Below are 19699 nucleotides of genomic sequence, written 5' to 3' on the forward strand. Positions count from 1 at the left end.
TCTCTCTGATAGTTTTTTGTTGTTGTTGTTTTGCTTTTTTGTTTTTCAGACAAACGATGGCCTCTCTCACTTGCACAGACATCTCTCATACTTAAAATTCTGTTAAAAAGCTCCGACGTAGAAATTCAACTCTTTGAATCCAGTTCAGATATTATGTTTGCTTCATTTGCCATGAAATAACAAGGAAACAGGTCTCACCTAGTGCACAAAACTGTGTGTCAGTCAATTTTCCAATTAATTCTAAGCCTTTGAACGCGGGGCACTGTGTATAATGATGGCTGTAATTTCTAAACAGTTAATGCGAAATCTTTTGTAAATCCCTTAGAATTAAAGTTGAAAGTCTGCACTTCAATCACATATTGATTGGCTGATTTAAAATCCACTGTGGTGGCATACTAAGGCAAAACTACAAAAGATTTGTCTTTGTCCAACAAATCATGGACCTAACTGTATTTTGACAAAACATTTTAAAAAATCTATTTTTTTGTCATCTCTTTCATCTGTGGGATGTCCCTCTTTCTCAGTCACTTTCTCTCTACTGTGTCTTTCCCAAGAGGAACATTCTCCACTGCACAAAGGCAGCACTGGGATTTTACACCATGAATTAATGGAAATGAGGAAATTCCCAAAAAGAGTTGGTCTTGAAACACTGCTTGAATTTTTCACTATATATTTTAAAGACTGACATTTAAACCGCCCACAGATCTACTTCCCAAAATCACTATCGCTTTATATTTATTGATGTTTGAGTTAACTAATATCCAATAATCTCATTTCTCTTCTGTGATGAAAGAAAACTTGCAAGTAGCATAAAAACAAATACAGTATTTAATCTTTTAGGAGTTGGTTGGTGCAGTGTGTTGGGAAAGAATTCATACCCCTTTTAGCGGTCATATATCCAGTCAGTCCTCCCCTCAGTGGCTTCGACACTGCAGGTAGACATACTCTGCGATGTGAGAGTACACCCAATGGAATCAATATAATGTGACATTATTATTTATCAAGTTATACAAATTTGTGCCAAAAGTAGTACTAATGAAGGCAATGAAAAATATGATAAATATAAATTAACCCCAAGCTTTTTGTATGACTTGTGTACATTTTTCATTTCTTAAATAAATGTGGATACAGGATTTTGACATTTTAGCACTGAGGGCACTATTGATAAATGGGGACCTTTGAGTACACATTGGGCTCATTTTCTGCTGAATGTCAGCAGCAAGCCTATTCACGTAGTAACCAGAAAATCATTTACTTCATCAAGAATGTGCTAATCTTACGGCTGGCAACAAGATTTCATACAGATTTGAAAGGTCCAAATGACATAAATGTGCAGCTATGCATACAGCTTTGACCTCTAAATGAAAGTAAGCAGACAGAAACATCTGTAGCTAGTGGTGATCAAATACAATAAATTTCTATAAATACTGACGCTTAATTTATTTGTTTCCAGAAACAAAACAAAAGAAAAACATCCCGGCACCAGTGATCTTATTTATTTACACTCAGACAGTTCTTTAGAATAGATGGACTGGCTCTGTTTTGGTACTAGCAAAATGTTTTAGACCCAAATGTACAAGCCAGTATATGAATCAGTACCAAAAATGTGATAGTTTCTTTTGTAGTTTACTCTGTTGTGCTTTTTATACAATGAGCATTCAAGCTAATATAGTACATTCTGCATGGATGGCATATTTTTGTTGAGGACTGCTTGCAAGCACATCTCTTTAGCCTCTGGGTTGGTTTAATTCCCATATTGCTTCTTTAGTTTCAGAGGTACGCAAATGGACAGAATACAAGACCAAATCTGTTGGGTTTTTTTGGTTGTTTTTTTTTTTTTTTAAGGATAACAGCTTCAGTATAACTTGGAATTAATCCAACAATGAGGTCCACATGAGGAATAAAATGTAATTTTTCAAAAAGATATTCATTACTTTATTTTCATTTGTACAAAATCTCCCATACTGTAGTTCAGATCTGACCGCGAAGGCCACATCATGTGATTCACACAATTGTTGCACTATGAATAGGGCAATTGTCTGCCTGGAAGAGACAAGTCTAATCACATGTTAAAAGTGATGAGTCAAAAAAACTTTTAGTTGATTAACAGTGGCCTCTACCTCTAAAGGTATGAGTGAATCCAAAAGGCATAACTAAGACACCAAATTTCGTACCTGTGGGAGTTAAGGGCACTTTTTATTCCTTTTAATTAGTCACACATCTGAACTTGCACTTGCACTTGATTAAAGTTGCAAGATCCTCCTGTTAAAAGCCTGGTGAATTGTGAATTGTGTGTCACAGACAAAACAGCTCTTCTTAGGCACAGTGTAGGTAGTTTATTTTCAACTTCTCCCATGAAGAGAAAGTAATGCAGCTGATACAAAGAGAGGGCACCAACTCAATGTTCTTGCATTTGCAAAAAACTCTTCATGAAAACACTAGTTTGACAAGAAATGTCATACTAACTTGTGATTATACAGTAGGAAACCTAGTACTACAGTAAAGGAACACGCACTTGATTGGACAGTGACAATTCAATTTACTGTACAAAGACAATTGCAAGAGAACTACCTCAGGCCTTCTACATCAGCTGGTGATTTCCAGTCTCTGATTGTTGCTTATACAAGAGCTGTTACCCTCAAATGAAACTCCATTTAAAAGTCTGTTCGACTGGATTAGAAAGTTATCCGAACTATTTCTCAGTTCAGTTCAAGGGGTGCAATTGTTCATGCTTTTAGCTGTACAGTCATCTTTCCTTGTTTAAGTTCACCGGAAGTTTAAAGTTTGGGTTACAGTAACTGTGCACATTCAGTCAATAGTGGAAGAAAATAGCCTGGAAGACATAACAGAAGAAGCGCCCGTGTTTGAGCACTGTCTGTTGACACATCCTTGAAGTCCCTTCGGCTCTTTGGCAGCTGCGCTTGCAGTTAGTTCTTCCCTGTTGGCATGTGGCAGAACAAACTAGATGACTCAGTCCTTCTTTCTAACTGGACATGATGTTTCCTTTCTCACTCATTTTTCCAGCTTTTCTTACTCGATGTGTTTGTTTGTGAGTTTGTGTATATATGTTTCTATTTTAGAATGTTTAAAATCCAGTGGAGGGTGAGAAAAAAGGAGGGCAAAAGTGATGACAATTTAGTTTTGCTATGGGTGTTTTGCTGTCTCCGTCTGTTTAGTTCCCATTCTCTCCACTTATCTTTCTCTCTCGTGGAGTGCTGGGGCAAGGGCAGTAACTGGCTTGATTCTTGTCCTGGTCTGCTTTCAAGATATCTTCTCTCAAGGCTGATGACTAATGGCTTTAAATTTAAAAAGGACAGTCTTCAGCTATCAAGCTGCCAATACCCCATCACACATTCTTTTTCCATATATCTGTCTACATTCTATCTATGCACAAATAAAATCACAAGCATACAGCGTAGATTCAGGCATCTGTACTATGCAAAAGTTTTGAGCCAACCCTCCTTTCTTTATATTTTGTTTTTAAGGAACCAGACTTTCTTTTAATTTGTTAAAGTGGTCTCGAGCAGTTCCTCTTTTCCACTTAACAATGGCCTATGAATTATTCAAACATAAAAAGGCACCTATAGCTCGAGGGATGCCTCGGTGTTGTGTCTACATATGACAGGGAACTTAGCAAAGAATTAATTTTAGATTGTAATCTTTAGACACTTTGTTACCAGTAGTCTGTTAAGGAAAAAAAGGAAACTGAATACAGTGAGGATGAAAGAAAACGTTGCAGGTCTAAAATACTATCTATAGCAGATAACTAGTATCTGGAAGTTCTGTCTTTAAGAAATAGGAAACAACTGACACAGGACCTGAGAGTGCATCAATGTAGACATCTACTGTTACTGAAACCTCATCAGAAATGGTCTCAGTGAAAGAGAAGCATAGAAGAAAAGTTGAGGTATGCCATATTACACAAGAACTGGACAGAAAATCAGTGACAACAGGTCTTGTAGAATCATGAATTCAAATTTGAAATTGTTGTTTCAAATCATCACTAAATATGTGTGAAGGAGGTCAGGAGAGAGGTACAATTGCATTTATATAGCATATTTCCTCACACATAAACTAAATGTGCTTGACACATAAGATAAAAACATTAAACAGCTTTGTGAAGAAATAAAATATAAGTTAAAACACACACACACACAGTTAAATGTAAGTCTGTGGGAATAAAACTGTTTTGAGTCTGTTTTTTGAAGTGATAATTGACCTCAGGCCAGCAGATAACCTTTTCCAAAGAACAGGATCACATGATCACGTAAAGTGAAAGTATTCTCAGCTCATTACAGAAGATCTAATTATGGGAACAGTTAAAAGGTCTGCACTCGATCACCTGACAGGTATCACTTGATTATATACACAAAACAAGTCAGTGAGTGTCTGCAGCCATCTGTAAAACATGGTGGAGGTTCAGTCATGGTTTGGGCTGTTTAAGCCAGTGGTTTTGAGAATCTTGTTAAAAATTATTTAATTATGAACACAGAAAAATTACCATTAGATTTTGATTCAATCTAGAAACCATCTGACTTGAAAAGGCTTTGCTTCTCTGTATAGCAATGGTCCCAAATACATCGGCAATTCAGTAAAAGCAAACCTGGATTAAAAGAAAAGCACAACACAAATGAAAAATATAGATTTGCCTCCTCCATCTCACCATTAAAGAATAAAGGTGGTCATACCAAATAATGACTTTCAACCTCATTAGGATTGTTTTTGCCTTGCATACTGCATCTTCATGTATGTTTTTACATGTCAATAAATCACCTTATCGAGTTCCCCTTTTCCTAGGAAAATACAAAGGGTGGTTGTTGCACAGTACAGTATGCAGACGTACAGATAAACTCTTTTTCTTAAACACACACTCACCAGTCTCATATCCCCTGCAGCAATTAGCTATGACAGGTCAATTAACAGGCTTATTTATGAGCAGGGGATGGCTGCTAGTTGTGTTGTAATGATTCCAGATACTCTTTGTACGTGCATTGGGGAAATTGAATTCATGATGAATGTGGGCTGAAGGCCTTAGCTAGGGGCTGCATTTGCTCTTCATTAACCATGCCTTTGCGACCCAGTGTTTCTTTAACTATTAAAGGGGAAGCGAACAGTAAACCCATGGGCAAAGTGTATGTTTTAAGGTTCTTCTGTGATACTGTATTGGCATGGTAGTTGACGTCAATGTTTTGAAGTGCAACACAGTTGTTAAATTACAGTAAGGTTATCTCTTTACCCAAGAAAACAAGCATCCACTCTTAGTACATAATGCACATACAAGAGAACAAATCATACTTTTCTCAGAAGTATTATAAACGGTCACGTATTAAAACAATATGAAAGCTCTACCATTGAAACTGTGCAGCTCACTGAGGTTCATTTAAGTTGAGATCTCACTCTGAAGGCAATAGTATATGTTTCACACCATGGATGGGACATTTTGCAAACACTTGTAACTAGTCAGGGAATACATCTTTTTCCTCGTGACCAGTGGTTCCCAGGGGATCACTGACAGGTCCTTGGGTCTGTGTGACTTAGGCATAAGGTACTAACATCTGCTGGTTATCAACAGCAATTACACAGCCAAGAAAAAGACAAAACGGAAACTGTGTGTAAGTGTTTGTGAACCAAGTAAAAGGTACTTTACAAAAAGGGTATGAACAAGATGGAGTGAGTCAGGTGGGGATGTCTTTATTTCATCAATAAAGCTCCTAATGCAGCTTAATTATTCATCCACCCTATTTATACGTGACTTTGCAAAGGTAGATGAGGCAGGATGGATGAATAAGGAAGGATGCAAGAAAGATAGTGGTCGTCTCCTTGGCAACTGAGGGTTGCCTTGTACATGGCTGGTGTCTCTCTCTTCAAGGTGTACTCTTTTTTTCATATGCATGCTTGTCTGGTTCAGCACATGTCTTTGTGAGACTTTGTGCATTGTGCGATTACTGTCTTTCAGAGTTGTTGTTATATATATATTTTTTTCATATTATATTTGTATTTGTTCCTTTTTCATGTACAACTCTGAAATATTTCAACTTTATGGAGAAATGCAAGGATTCCCAATTACTCCTCACTGAGCTATATTTTAGGATGATTGCACTAATTCCAATTTTTAATTCTTAGCACTCAGCAAGCATATTTAAGACTGCTTGGCAAAGTACACAGCATCAGTCAGTCTGTAATTTTTCAGAACATTTTCTTTTTTCTAACTTATACAGTTTAATGCCTTAACTGCCACAATCTAATATCAGAAAACTCACTTGTACACAACTTTTCAGGTATGACAGATATTGAGCAAATCCTATGGGCTATTTTAGCTTCGCTCCTTTAGCTAAAAACATATCTTTCTTTACCTTTACAACAACAGATATTCCAGTACTTCGGTGTGATCTATCTGTTCAACTCATACATGCACACATACACACAAACCACTGCTGTGTAACAAATGGAGTTGTTTAATAATGTAGAAAGCAAGCAGCCTTGATCCTAGCAGCCAGACAGAGGAGGTGAGCTGATAAACATACTCTTTCTCTCCGTCTCTCACTTTGACTCATTTCTTACGACGTTCTGTTATGTTCCAAGCTCCCCAAGGGCCTGATGAAATGAAATAAGAAGGGTGAACCCCATTTCTCCCTCTGCTCTATACCTGTCTGTCTTCCTTGAGTTGCTCTTTTGAGTAGCCCATCCTCCTCCTCCTCCATTCAACTCCTATTACTGCTCTATCACTAACCGAGAATTACCAGCAGGCCAGTGTAAGGCCACAGGATCACTCTGAATTATTTGTTTCCTACATGGTTTAATTAATACATTATTTAATTAATATGTTTGGAGCATCTAAGAAGGACGACTTTTTAGATAATTTTGATAGATTAAAGTTGTGTTTGATCAAACTTTATTTCTTTCCCTCTCTTTCTTTCTTTCTTTTTTGTATATAAGTAATTAACACACAAGAAATGTCATCATTCAATTGCAAAATAATTGTAAATCTACAAACAATTGTGATCATCAAATGAAAATCCCCATTATTAGCCAGTTATCACATTACATTTGCTTTTTTTTCCAATCCAGCATTAAAACCCCTCAAAATGTTGAGATTACTATAGAAAAGCTATAAAAAATGGTTGATCAATAATTTTCACTGTTGTCTGTGAAAATACTTTTATACATATCATAAAGGTTTTAAATGCATGGCCCGTCTCAGTGGTTAGTCCTGCCTGCCACTACTCTCTGTTGCTGTGGGTTTTCAAGCTATCCTGTTTTCCCCCCATCCTCTATCTGTCTCTTCTTCTTCCTCTTTGTATGTCTTTGGGGAGTGCTGGTATCCTCATAATCAATAGTAATGACTTGAGCTGTCTGCTCATGACAGTGGGAATTATGACACAATTGGTGTTGTTGTGTTGTACTGCTTAGCTTCTTTTTTATACACTCAGTGGGTCTATTAAGCCCATTTTGCTTTTTGCTTTCAGTTCACCGCTTCAAAAACTCTTGATAGGAGGAGATGAGTGTTAAAGGGGGATTGTGTTTTCGCTACAAGGATGTAGTTAGATATTACTGTGTCTTCACAAGGATATGATGCAAGGGCCAGCAGCCTTTAGCAACGAAACAGTATCTAGAAAGGATGGATTTTTAATGCTTATTTTCGTTCAAAACAAATATGCTTTCTGGTACTGTCTAGGCGCGTTATAAGCTCCACGCCTAAATGACTTAAGGCTAAGCAAATGTAGAAAAGATAGTAAACTTCCAGTTGATTTCTGTGTGATATTCAATACATTTTTATTTATTTATTTATTTATTAATAAAACCTTCCCACAGTTTTTAGTGGGTATAAGACTGTCTGCAGTGCAAATGTTGGGGATTTAAAGATTAAAAATTACAGCTGGAGAATTTTCAGGCATCTTCTGCTGCACACATTTTAGTGGTGCATGATAAAATGAATCCTCATCGTATGGGGCATTTTGTTAAAATGAAAAGGAAAACTTTATCTATTTATTTATTTATTTAAAAATGTTGGACTCCTCCACCCCAAAAAAGGAAGAGAGAAAAAACAAATATATAAATCATAGAAATGTTATGTAATTAGGGATTCATTGCACAAAGCTCAGAGACAACTATAAAACTGTAAAGATGCGTACCACTGTTGTCAAAAAGGTATATAGGTTATCTGTGTTATTTAAATTGTGCTTAATTGGTGGTAAGAGTATCAAAATGTGCCAAGAAGATATCCAAATACCATGACACCACTATCACTATCCTGAACCATTGATACGAGGCATGATAGAGCCATGCCCATTGTTTATGCTAAATTCTGATCCCAACCAAATGTTGCAGCAGAAGTCGAAACTCATCATACCAGGCAGATTTTTTCCCAGTTTCTGTTGTCCAATTTTAGTGAGTCTATGCAAATTGTAGTCTCAGTTTCCTATTCTTAGATGACAGGAGTGTGGTCTTCTGCTGCTCTAAACCCATCTGTTTAAAGGTTTGATATGTTGTGTGCTCAGAGATGTACTTCTCTATGGTGGCAACAAGTAGTTATTTGAGTTACTGTTGCCTTCTTATCAGTGTGAAACAGTCTGGCCATTCTCCTCTGCTATCCACCTCTATCCAAGACAGTATTTTCACTCAGAACATTGCTGTTGACTGGATATTTTCTCTTTTTCAGATGATTGTCTCTAAACCCTAGAGATATCTGTGCTGAAAATCCCAGCAGATCAGCACTTTCTAAAATACTCAGGCCAGCCTGTCAGGCACCAGCAATCATGCCACTTTTAAAGTCACTTAAGTCACCTTTCTTCCCTAATGTGGTGCTTGGCTTAAACTTAAACACGCTGTGACCATACTTGCACACCTAAATGCATTGCACCATGTGATTGGCTGTGTATATATTTGTATTAATTAAGTCATATTAAGTCTAATATGAAATAACATGCAAGAATCTCAAGAGTTTCGCTTCCAGCTTATATCAGCACAAATGAAATGAAATACGGCCTCTATGTACCGTACAAAATTTAATCAAATAATTCTTCAAACCAACTCTTAAAAATCAAAACCCATGTTCTGATTTTCGAAACAGGAACTCGCGCTTTGTGTTTCTAAATCCTCTCATGACCAGTAAAGCTGTGTTTCCTGCTAGTTTATTTTCTGCTAGTTTCTGCATGGACTTTGGATGTATGCAGAGACAAAACGTGTGTTTCAAAGTGACCTAGGTTTCAAATTCAAGTAGCTTTGTTGGTGACGAAGGCTAATGCTCCATCTGCTCCATCTCCATCAAGCTGAGCAGGTTTTAGTTAAATAGTCCACATTTTCCAAGCCTAGACTTTGAATTCTTTCCCCAGGGTTAAAATACATGGGAGTTATTTGTTTTGTTTGTTTTTTGACTAATGTGGCGGAGGTGTGGTCTCTGGCTCACTGCACCACCCCTCCCCTGCAGCTGAGCCAGGGACCACACCTCCACCACAACTACAAGAGTAAAAAAAATAAAATGTAATTAGCTACCATCCCCGCTTTTTAGACTTGCAACACACTGGAGCTTGTATGGACCCTGAATATATCTCTAATAAACTTACTTGTGTCTGGTAATATAATAGAATCATCTAAGATGACAAATTCTTGACTTTGACTTTCCCTTCTTGTGGCATGTATAAACAGTAGCTTGCTCGTTTAGCCACTATTAAATAGCCCATAGCTGAGTTGTTGAGTGCAGCAGTGGCTCTGTCTGTGACTATTGCTTTGAATGTAAATGTTAATTCTTTTTTGTCTGCCACCGAAGAAACCATTTATCCAAATTCAATAGAAAAACAAACAGTGGTAGCCTTTTGTGTCCATTATCTGTTATCTCAAATGTACCCTTTGAACAATATGATTTTCTAATTCGCTTGAATTCCCAGAGGTGGTTTTTGATGTGGATGTTATTGAGTTCCACGGAGTGCAGAAGTGACTGCGTATTGACGCATGTTTCATTTCTGCTTAGTGTTGAGAGCTGTCCATGGAGAACACAAACTTTCTAGTCGTGTGCACACCTCACTGACTGCATACACAGAAAGTCTTTGAGGTGCTGCCACTCGGCTCTGCATTTCCTCTCTCTTTGTGCTCCATCCAACAAAAGTAATGATGTATTGAAAAACAGCTTTCCTTCCTGCCTCTCTACAACAGCCCAGGCTTGAGCCCAGCCTCTGGCTAGCATTAATGTAAGATTCTCATTGTAAACAGTGGCAAGCTAACTGATAAGGAAGCGTAAGATTTTACATTGTATACGGTCTACTGGCTATGATTACTACTTTCCATGTATATTAAAGTTGTAAAGTCACGTAATTTGAAGCGGTACTTTAGGACCTTTAATGCTGTTTATCAGGGATCATAATATCCTTAGGAACAAATGTGTGTTGTTGTTTTCTGTGGAACCTATGGCTTCTTGCAACAGCTCAAAGATAAGCACAGTAGGTTAAGTGGCAATTGTAAATTGGCCACAGGTGCGAATTTTAGCTTTCAAAGTCTTGTGTCTTCAACTTATCCCTGTAATGGACTGCTGACCTATCTACCCAGCCTCCTGCCCAGTAATAGCAGCGATAGGCGTCAAACCTCCATGAACTGGCATACAGCAGGTGTACCTAATGGAGGGGTGTATGTTTTGTTATGATATCAGTATAACTGTGACGATCTCTCTTGCACTAAATCTGCAACTCTTTTACTTTCCCAAGCTTCCACTCAGACTTCTTGAGGTTCCTAGTAAATAAATTCATCTTAATGAAGTTGTTTATTGAGACCAACTTGTATAGCAGAAATTACATGAACACATAAAATCAATGGAGTTGCAAAGAAGGCGGTAACGTGTTGTAGTAGATTATTTGTGTCCCTACTTGCTCCTCTGTGGATTACCCAGAGGCCATCTGTGTTCCTAGCAGTGTTTGGTACCTGGGGGGCTTGTTGGAAACCAGGCCAACCCACATTTGTGTGCCTCACATTGCACTGGTATTTTAAAGCTCTCTCTCTCTTTCTCTCTCTCTCACACACACATAGACACACATGTGCATGCAGTCTCTCTCTTTTTTACTCCCTCACTCTCACAGCTGTGTCCCCTCTGGTATGTGGATAGCACATCAATGGGAACATTAAAGGTTACAAGGCTTGACAAAACGACACACTCACAACTTCAACCTGACACTTTACTGCACACCCTTTGATCCTGCATTCACACACTCATGCACGCACACACATGCGCAAGTTTTCTATCTCACTCAAGATCCTTCACACCCACATGTTATGCAGTATAATAACAAGAACTGGAATACAGAAAATTTTACACAGTTTTTCAAAAAAGAAAATTATGTCATGTTTTTTTTCATGAAGGGTGCAGATCTTTTATTTATTTAAATATTCAGAAAATGTAAGAGGTAAATATCAGCTTTATTATATTTAACATGTATCTTTTATGATCACATTTTTATGTCCCAGAATTTGATAACTGCATAATTTACAACAGCTCTCCAACTTATCATTTTTGTATAACTCAGGTGATGCAAAAATACAGGTCACCAAACACAACTAACAAGGTTTAGAAACTCTGAGAAGCACATTACTGTTGGGGACCCCAGCAAAGTGCCCAGCAGTAATGTCGGTGCTCACATTTAAGCTTGCTCGTCAGTTATTTCCCTGAGCCATATCCAAAAACTAAACATAGAAAAACATTATTTTGCGGTGACAGGATATCATATTGTATTGTTTTATTCATGCTATTGTGTTTGATATCTTAGAGAAAAAAAATCTTTGCTGACCATATTGTATTATGTACCTTAAATGAGACAGTTAATTAGTAGTTTTGCACCTTTCTTTGTTAAGGCCAATGTTAGTCATTTAGCTTCCATTTTTCAATTATCATACTCTAGTCTATAGTCTGGACTATATTTAAACAACAGGCTTGTTTATAAAGACACACTTGTTAGTTAAGTGTTTGTAAAGGTACAGTACATGTGTGCATATGTAAAAAAAAAAAAAAAAAAAAATCACACTATGGCTGGCAAATATACAAAGAAAACTGGAATTAAAGAAAGAAAAAGCATAAATAAAGCAAAATGTTTACGACAGTCAAGCAGCAAGGGAATTTCATTGTAGCATTTTTAAATTAAAGGATCATGGCCTTGTGGCGAATAAGCCTCTTCACTTGAGGACCACAGAATTTTCTTTACAGCTTATATGGAAGAAAATAGCCTTTTTGTATAAATGAGCAGACCTGTTAAAGCCATACAGCTTGTGCCGCTGGACTTGCTCCCTCGCCACCACGCAATCAGCGTCAAGGTTCTCCTAATTATTTTATTTGTTAATTCAAAGAGTAGCTCTCATTCGGGGAATAAATTAGAAAGCAAATAGGGAATAAATGATAATGCTCTTGTACTTTCCTCCCCTTTCTGAATGAAATTGAATTGGCTCTGTGTGGAGAGAAGTAGAGAGAAAATATAAGAAAATGATTAGGGTACCTATGTACTCATGGTATACAACGAGAGTATGTGCAGCTTTTCTATCAAAATTACATTTGTATGCATAGAGACACCTGCTCCTCGCTCTGTTGTTTTGAAATAACTTGTGGATTATGTGGTGTACTCAAGGGTTAGTTAGCAGCTGGAGTAGAATATATTGCAGTATATATGAAATATATAAGTGTATATGAGGATAAATTGTGCAAGAGCAGATCTAACTTATGCTAAGTAAAGAAGAAAACTACTCTAAAGTTAGATTAGTTGTTATTACAAGGTTACAAGTGTTATTATCTGCCCACTAAAGTTAACTTGCCGTTAGATACTAACAGGACTCATAGATTAAAACACAATAGTGGAATGCCTCAAAAGTAAGATCATGTTAACAGTGTGTTTGCACTGCCATTGTATATGTTTTGTTTTGAGTACCTGTGGGATTAGGTCACTCTTTTCTTCTTGCTGGGTCAGAATCAGGTTAATTGGACCCACCCTTGCTCTGGCTCGATATATTTACACACAAATTGATAGCAAGCCTGCTCAGTTGATACTTTAACCGCAGCATGTTGCAGTTAACAGATGGAGTTTTTAAAGTGAACCCAGTTATGCACGGTCTGCCTCCCCTCCATGCTTGCACCTGCTCGCTTGTTAACCTGTAGGTATACAGACATACTATGCAAGTAGAGTGCATTTAGTTTTTTTTTATTATCATTAGTATTGCATTCCTTTCTACAGTAACACCTGCTCCGTTCTCACTTTTTTTTTTTTGAATAAATTGAGGGTTAAATACCTTGCTAAAGCTCTGCTAGATGCTGGAGTTTAAAAAAAAGTTATTGCTGTATACTTCAGCCCATGTAGTAATTTTCACATGGAGCTGTTTTCTGTTGAAAAAAAGAAAGAAAAGTAAAACAGAATGAGGCATTGGAATTGCAGAAACGCTCAAATATGATTATAAAGCAACAACTCTGGCTATTGTTTTCAGAATTAAACTTATCAAGCACTGGGGTCTGCAGTAAAAGTCAATAACAACTGCAGTCATGAGAGTTACTTTTGTTGTTATTTTGGAGAAACAAAGTTTTCTTGTTTATTTGCTTTTCCCTCCTCAGAAGCGAGACAGAATACACTTGGTTTTTGATTAGCTGGGTGTGCTGGGCTTTTGGTGCCTTGGTACACCACAGTAATTAGGCTGTCAGTCAAAACCAGATGGCTGGTGGCTAAAATGGGGAAGTGTTCAGAAGAGTCTCCTGCTTAGTTTTCTTGTTGTGGGTCCAAAAATGATGTTAGGATATGACTGCAGCTTGTAAATTCCTGAAATGGGAGAATAAACTAGCATGTTGCTATCTGTAATAGATGTTTCCATGTCTTTATTTAATTAAAGTATTCATATTTTCTATAATTATTAATTAGATTGTTGTTGTTGTTATTATTGATATTATTGCTGAACTTTACATACAGAAAGTAGGTTCTTTAAATTAATTAAATTAGTTTTGCATTTTAATTTTAAATTAATTTTACAAAATTTAAGAAGTTTTAAAGGAGTATCCAGTCCCGTGAAAAACTAAGTATACTTACTGTTTCTATAGGTATTAAGAGGTAGCAGGTGCCGATAATAAGTAAGCATCACCTCAATAAATTTTGGCAGATTTGGCTGGTTTGCCATTCAGGTGTGTGTTAACACAATGTCACAATCTTCCCAGATGTGGACATCCCAAGAAATTCACTTCAAACCATGAAATGCTCAGAGAATTATCCAAAACCAAAGAATGATATCTCAGTGCGTGAAAAGTTAAGTTTAATGACACAATTAGGAAAAGAAGAGCAATTATGGCTTATTTGGAAGGGTTGGTAAGAGGGTTGCCTTCACTCTCTAAAAAGGACATAGCTTAGGTTTTAAAAAGACTTCTAGTTCAGTGTCCTTTGGTGAAATGAGGTCAAAGTTGATATATTTTAGCATAACACCACATTTGGCAAATACCAAACACAGCACATGAGCACAAACACTTAACACCTATGGGGATGGTGATTTGGGCTTGTTTTACAGCCACACAAATAACCCCTGTATGTCAAATTATTGTGGAATCAAATATGAGGCCCTTTATCCCAACAGCTAAAGGCAGGCCAGTAATGAGTCATGCAAAGAACAATGATCCTAAAGAGAGCTCAGAGAGCTGTGTATAAACAGTGCTTGAAAACCTGAATGAACTGAAGCTACACCGTAAAGACAAGTGGGCCATTCCTCCACTTCCACCACAACAATACGAGACACTGATAAAAACATACAGAAAACAACTACTTATCTTTTAGTAAAGGTTGTTTTGCAAGCAACATCATGGAGTGTACAAACTTTTGTGTACAAAGTGTACACAAAAGCAGAGAGGACTGCATAAACTCGTATAAAAACTTACTTTCTCGCATGACCGTAGATATCAAATGTGAGGAAAAAAGCAATTATTATTAGTTAGTCTATTATTCGTTGATGTAAGAATTTCATTTCAGCAAAATTCCTCAGTGGCCATTCGGTGAACTTTTGCTGTGTTTTTGAAGGCCCTTGTATATATTTCTCGGGACATACTCAGCTAGCATTCATCTGTTGATGTTTCTTTTCTAAACAGATTGTGTTTGAAGGAATTCGAGGCTCGGGTTTTGAGGGGGATATTGCCATTGACGACGTGTCTATCACCAGAGGAGAGTGCAAGCAACAAAACACTGTAGCCAACGCAGGTAAGACAGGTAAGATATTTTGTGATTTTTGTGTAGAAATATACTTATATATAACAAAGAAGCACACAAAAGCAACTTTTGGAATTCGTGGTTTGGTCATCTTCATACATTCAGAGAAACTTCAAATGAGACAGGCAATACCATTCTTTAAAAAAATGTATAGCTTTGATATTATTTTCAGCAGAAATAAATAAAAATCAGCGACTTACTAAGAAAATGAATTATCAAACTAAATTCACCTGTGTTGAGCTGGATTAATTTAAAATGAAAATAAAGTGAGGCAATAGAGAATTTAATTGCTATAGAAACCATATTTTTAGAGCTGTCACGAAATGAGAACTAAAAGTCTTCTGTAGTGTTTGGGTGGTATTGGAATATAGAGCAAAGAGAAAATATTGTCTTTGTGCGGGATGTATAGAGACAAGTGGACACCACAGGGCACCAGCATGGAGGCAAGCTGGAAGGCTCATCATAATTTGTGGTCCTTTTTCTTCTTCTTTAATAACTGCATTTATCTTGCTATCTTTTCATCATCTAACTGTCCATACCACATCCTGCTGTGTCTTCCACACTTATTGTCATTATATCTATTCTTGTTTCCTTTTACCCTACATTCTTCATCTATCCTTTATTCATCAGCATAGCTCTGCTCACTGCTCTGTATCTTTAAAAGCTTGTGTTATTTATTTTAGAAATGTAGAGAAATGACAGAGACACTGTGTGATAATTAAGGATTTAGATAAGAAAAGAAGATAAATGCAGAAACATATGCACAAGAAAAGGAAAAAATGTTTATACACAGTAAACTGACCAATCAAGTTTGCATGCTAAGTTAAATCAAGCAGTCCGCTCCTAATATACAGTAATGTATCCTAGGTCAAGCTAAGCTATACTCATGATATTATTTTGTTGCTTACAAATACTGTTTGACAAGAGCAACTTTAGCAAGAGGCGGGAATCCAACAAGAAAAAGTTTCAGTGAAGCAGTTTCAGTCCATGTAAGTGTGTGGAGGGATTCCAATAGCCTGCAGGTTAGAGAAGATATAGCAAGATAAGAGGTCAAAAACACAGTGTTCAAAATTATTTATATATGTATTTGTTCATTTGCATGTATATGTGTCTGTTAATGTAAGAAACAGCAAAACAAAGACAAATGGAAAGTGATCCAAAAGACAAAAGATGGCTACCATCAGCTGTCCTCTGCAAACCAAGTCAAGAAGGATCTGATGAAATTTAAGACTGTTAAAGAAGTTTTGTTAGTAATTTTGTGCTCACTTACTTTTTTCTAATAGGAAAAAAAAAATCTTTCTGTCGTAATATATTGATCCTACAATTTGATTGACCAGTTTTAAGTGACAAATTTTACACAGCCCAACATGGTAAATGGCCTGTATTTATATAGCGCTTTTATGGTCCCTAAGGACCCCAAAGCGCTTTACATATCCAGTCATTCACCCATTCACGCACACATTCACACACTGGTGATGGCAAGCTACGTTGTAGCCACAGCCACCCTGGGGCGCACTGACAGAGACGAGGCTGCCGGACACTGGCGCCACCGGGCCCTCTGACCACCACCAGTAGGCAACGGGTGAAGTGTCTTGCCCAAGGACACAACGACCGAGACTGTCCGAGCCGGGGCTCGAACCGGCAACCTTCCGATTACAAGGCGAACTCCCAGCTCTTGAGCCACGATCGCCCCGATGACAAATTTACCTCAGTGGTTTCACTCTAATCTCATTAGTTTAAAAAAAACGAAAAAAAGATTGAAATACACTCTTTACTAGGGAAAGAATAAGAACTCAGAGCAAAATAGGAAGGACCCCGGGTACAGACATACATGAAATAAAGGAGCAAATGCTGTGAGCCGCATTACAAAATACAACGACATGTACTGAGAATGTTCATGTTAATTTTTGCCAGAAATTATTATGAAAAAATATTAGAAATAAACAAAAAGAAAAAAAATTCAAAACACACAATCTAATGGATTATTAACATCCTCCTTTTACCTTCTCAAACCTTAAGTGTGAGTTGGTGTGTCTGAGTGTGCTGATGAATGTCTGCTTGGATGTGCAGTGCAATCTCACACATATGTGCATGTAATAACACTGGCGGATGGAGTGAATAATGGATGAAGGTGTAAACAGGAAGAGGAAAGCTCTTGAGCTCTCAGAGCGGGCACGTGTGCATTTGTGTCCTGCAGGTTTTATGCTGGCAGAGACTCACAGTGCAGACAGATGGGCAATTATCAGGCAAGTAACTAAAAAGTCTTTGCCACTGCAAGAAACAAAATGGGTACAAGTCTTGGGTACAAGCACTACCTCCATGAAGTTGGTGAGGTAAAATAGGGATTAGAGAAGAATAAACCCAACTCTGTTTGTCAGTAATTGTAAATTTTAATTTATGACTTTGAGAAAAATGTTAATTAATTTAGAATACATAAAGTTAATTCATGACCAAGCTCTAGGCAGGAAGGCTAGGTACAGACATTTACCACTTCTGGCAGTGAACGATGGAGCACACATTTATGACTGATTAACAGAAAGGTACAAGTCTGTGTCATAATTGGAACCTTGTGTAAAATATAGATCTAGACCTTTTTTAGGTTATCAATGAAGAGATAGATATTAGGGGGGAGAGATGAAAAATCAGTACTATGGCACTTGTCTGCACAATATGTGACAGGAGTACATGTAGATGTAACCAGCAGCATTGCCCTGCTGTGATCACGCTTGTGTCTTTTTCATACTTTTACATAAAGTGCACACACCCACACACACTCCCACGAATACATGTGCGTCCACCTTGGAAGTGTTTTGAGCAGGTGCTTACTGTGTATGCGACCACTGCAGCTGCCGTATAAGCATACTCACATGCACATCTGCACACATTTACTTCAGGTCAGCTTTGTGCACACACAGGAGACTGTTATCCTAAATGAAGGATGATTGCCTCTGACATGTTTGGTGCAACTCCACCTGCACAAATCACAGAGCCCCACCTGGCTCAGATGTGTTTTGTTGCAGGAGAAGAGGAAGTGGAAGGTAGGCTTTTCTCTTATAGTTTTACTTTTAACTGAAATCTTTGTTGTTTTTCTGTTGCTCTTCTGTCACGCTGGTCCATTCTCAAAGAATTAAACAAAAACCTTTTTAAAAAAGTGTATGAACAGTACATACAAAAGGCTGAAATTAGTCCAAAAGGACCTATTGGGTAATGACATGCAGAGTTCTGGTACTGATATTAAATGTCTGCCTATGCAGTAATACAAATGGAGCTTTATCCTATTTTTCAAGGTTTAATTTAATTTGTGGGTAAAAGTTCCAACAGAATGCTCATTTCTTTCTTAAAGAAAATAATACTGGAAACTACAATATATTTGATTCTATTGCTGCACGCAGCAGGCAAGAATAAGCAGCCAAAATTAAACTGAACTTGGTCGCACAGATAATAACGAAGTTAAAACCTCAGCTTACACACAAGGTTTTAACACAGATACTAATTAAACCCCACAGGGCACACATGTCAGACACACACACACAGGTGATCAAATTTATTATGAAAACTATACCAGCCTTCTAACTGTGAATTTTCATAAGATCCAGGAGTCAAGATATAAATAATCCCATTTTTGCACACCTGACAAGAACCTGTCCAAATGTGGATATTATTTAACTCCACCCAATAGCCAGATTTAGATAGTCAAAAACCTTTGCAAAAAAGGCAGAACTGTGGAATTACTGCTTAATTATTTTGTTAACCTGTGCCGGGCAGCTCATAATAAACCAAAGTGTTACACTTATTTGAATGCAGATATTTTAATCCAAATGTGACTCGGCACTCTGAAGTTAATTTGATAAATTTCCTCATGAGGGGCACTGATGTCCAAAGTTTTTCAACAGGTGTGTGAGTATATTTTGCACCATGGTTATCCTTAGACATGCTTTTAATCGCAGTTTGGAGAACAAAAGACGTGCAATGGGGGGTCAGGGAGACGGAGTATTTTAATTTATTTAACACAACTTTCTGAATTACAAATTTCAGAGTAAAATAACAACAGCAAAAATGTTTCAACACCTTCATCTATTTTTTTTTTTCATTTGCCAGGGGGTGCTGTGATGGCTGCCTTTGGCCAGAGGGGGTGCTGCAACACCCCCAGCACCCCTGGTCTTGGAAATAGAACAAATGAATGAGTGTGTAAAGAGAACATTTGTTAAATGAAAGGGAAGCAAGACAAAAGTATTTGAAATACAATGTTCCAATACCAATCAAAAAAAAAATCAGAGCTGTAGTTAAATAATGAAAGCCATCTGCAAACAGAACCGCCACATAGGATAGCAGACGAGAGAATCGTGTCATCATTTACAGCCAAAAAAGAAACGTTATGTGATTTATGGCAATAAGGCCTGAATAATATCTTTTTTTCAGTTTCTTAGAACAAGTGACTTATGGAAGGTTCATCAGATATGCCAGTGTTTACCCAGAATTCTTTTTAACTCTTTAAAAAATTGGCATTT

General features: G+C 37.3%; 1 protein-coding gene across 2 annotated transcripts in view; it reads left to right on the forward strand.

Moving 5' to 3' along the window:
- The window catches only part of mdga1 (MAM domain containing glycosylphosphatidylinositol anchor 1), a 179855-nt gene that overhangs the window by 152011 nt on the left and 8145 nt on the right, over nucleotides 1–19699 (forward strand). Inside the window, exon 17 of one of the 2 annotated variants that reach the window (XM_005447559.4) lies at nucleotides 15074–15191. In XM_005447559.4, the coding sequence (XP_005447616.1) occupies nucleotides 15074–15191 (118 nt within the window). The remainder of the gene's footprint in view (nucleotides 1–15073; nucleotides 15192–19699) is intronic. The other variant, XM_025907201.1, reaches the window with a different exon arrangement.

Source organism: Oreochromis niloticus, linkage group LG1 (genome assembly GCF_001858045.2).
Source record: "Oreochromis niloticus isolate F11D_XX linkage group LG1, O_niloticus_UMD_NMBU, whole genome shotgun sequence".
In the NCBI taxonomy this organism is placed as follows: Eukaryota; Metazoa; Chordata; class Actinopteri; order Cichliformes; family Cichlidae; genus Oreochromis; species Oreochromis niloticus.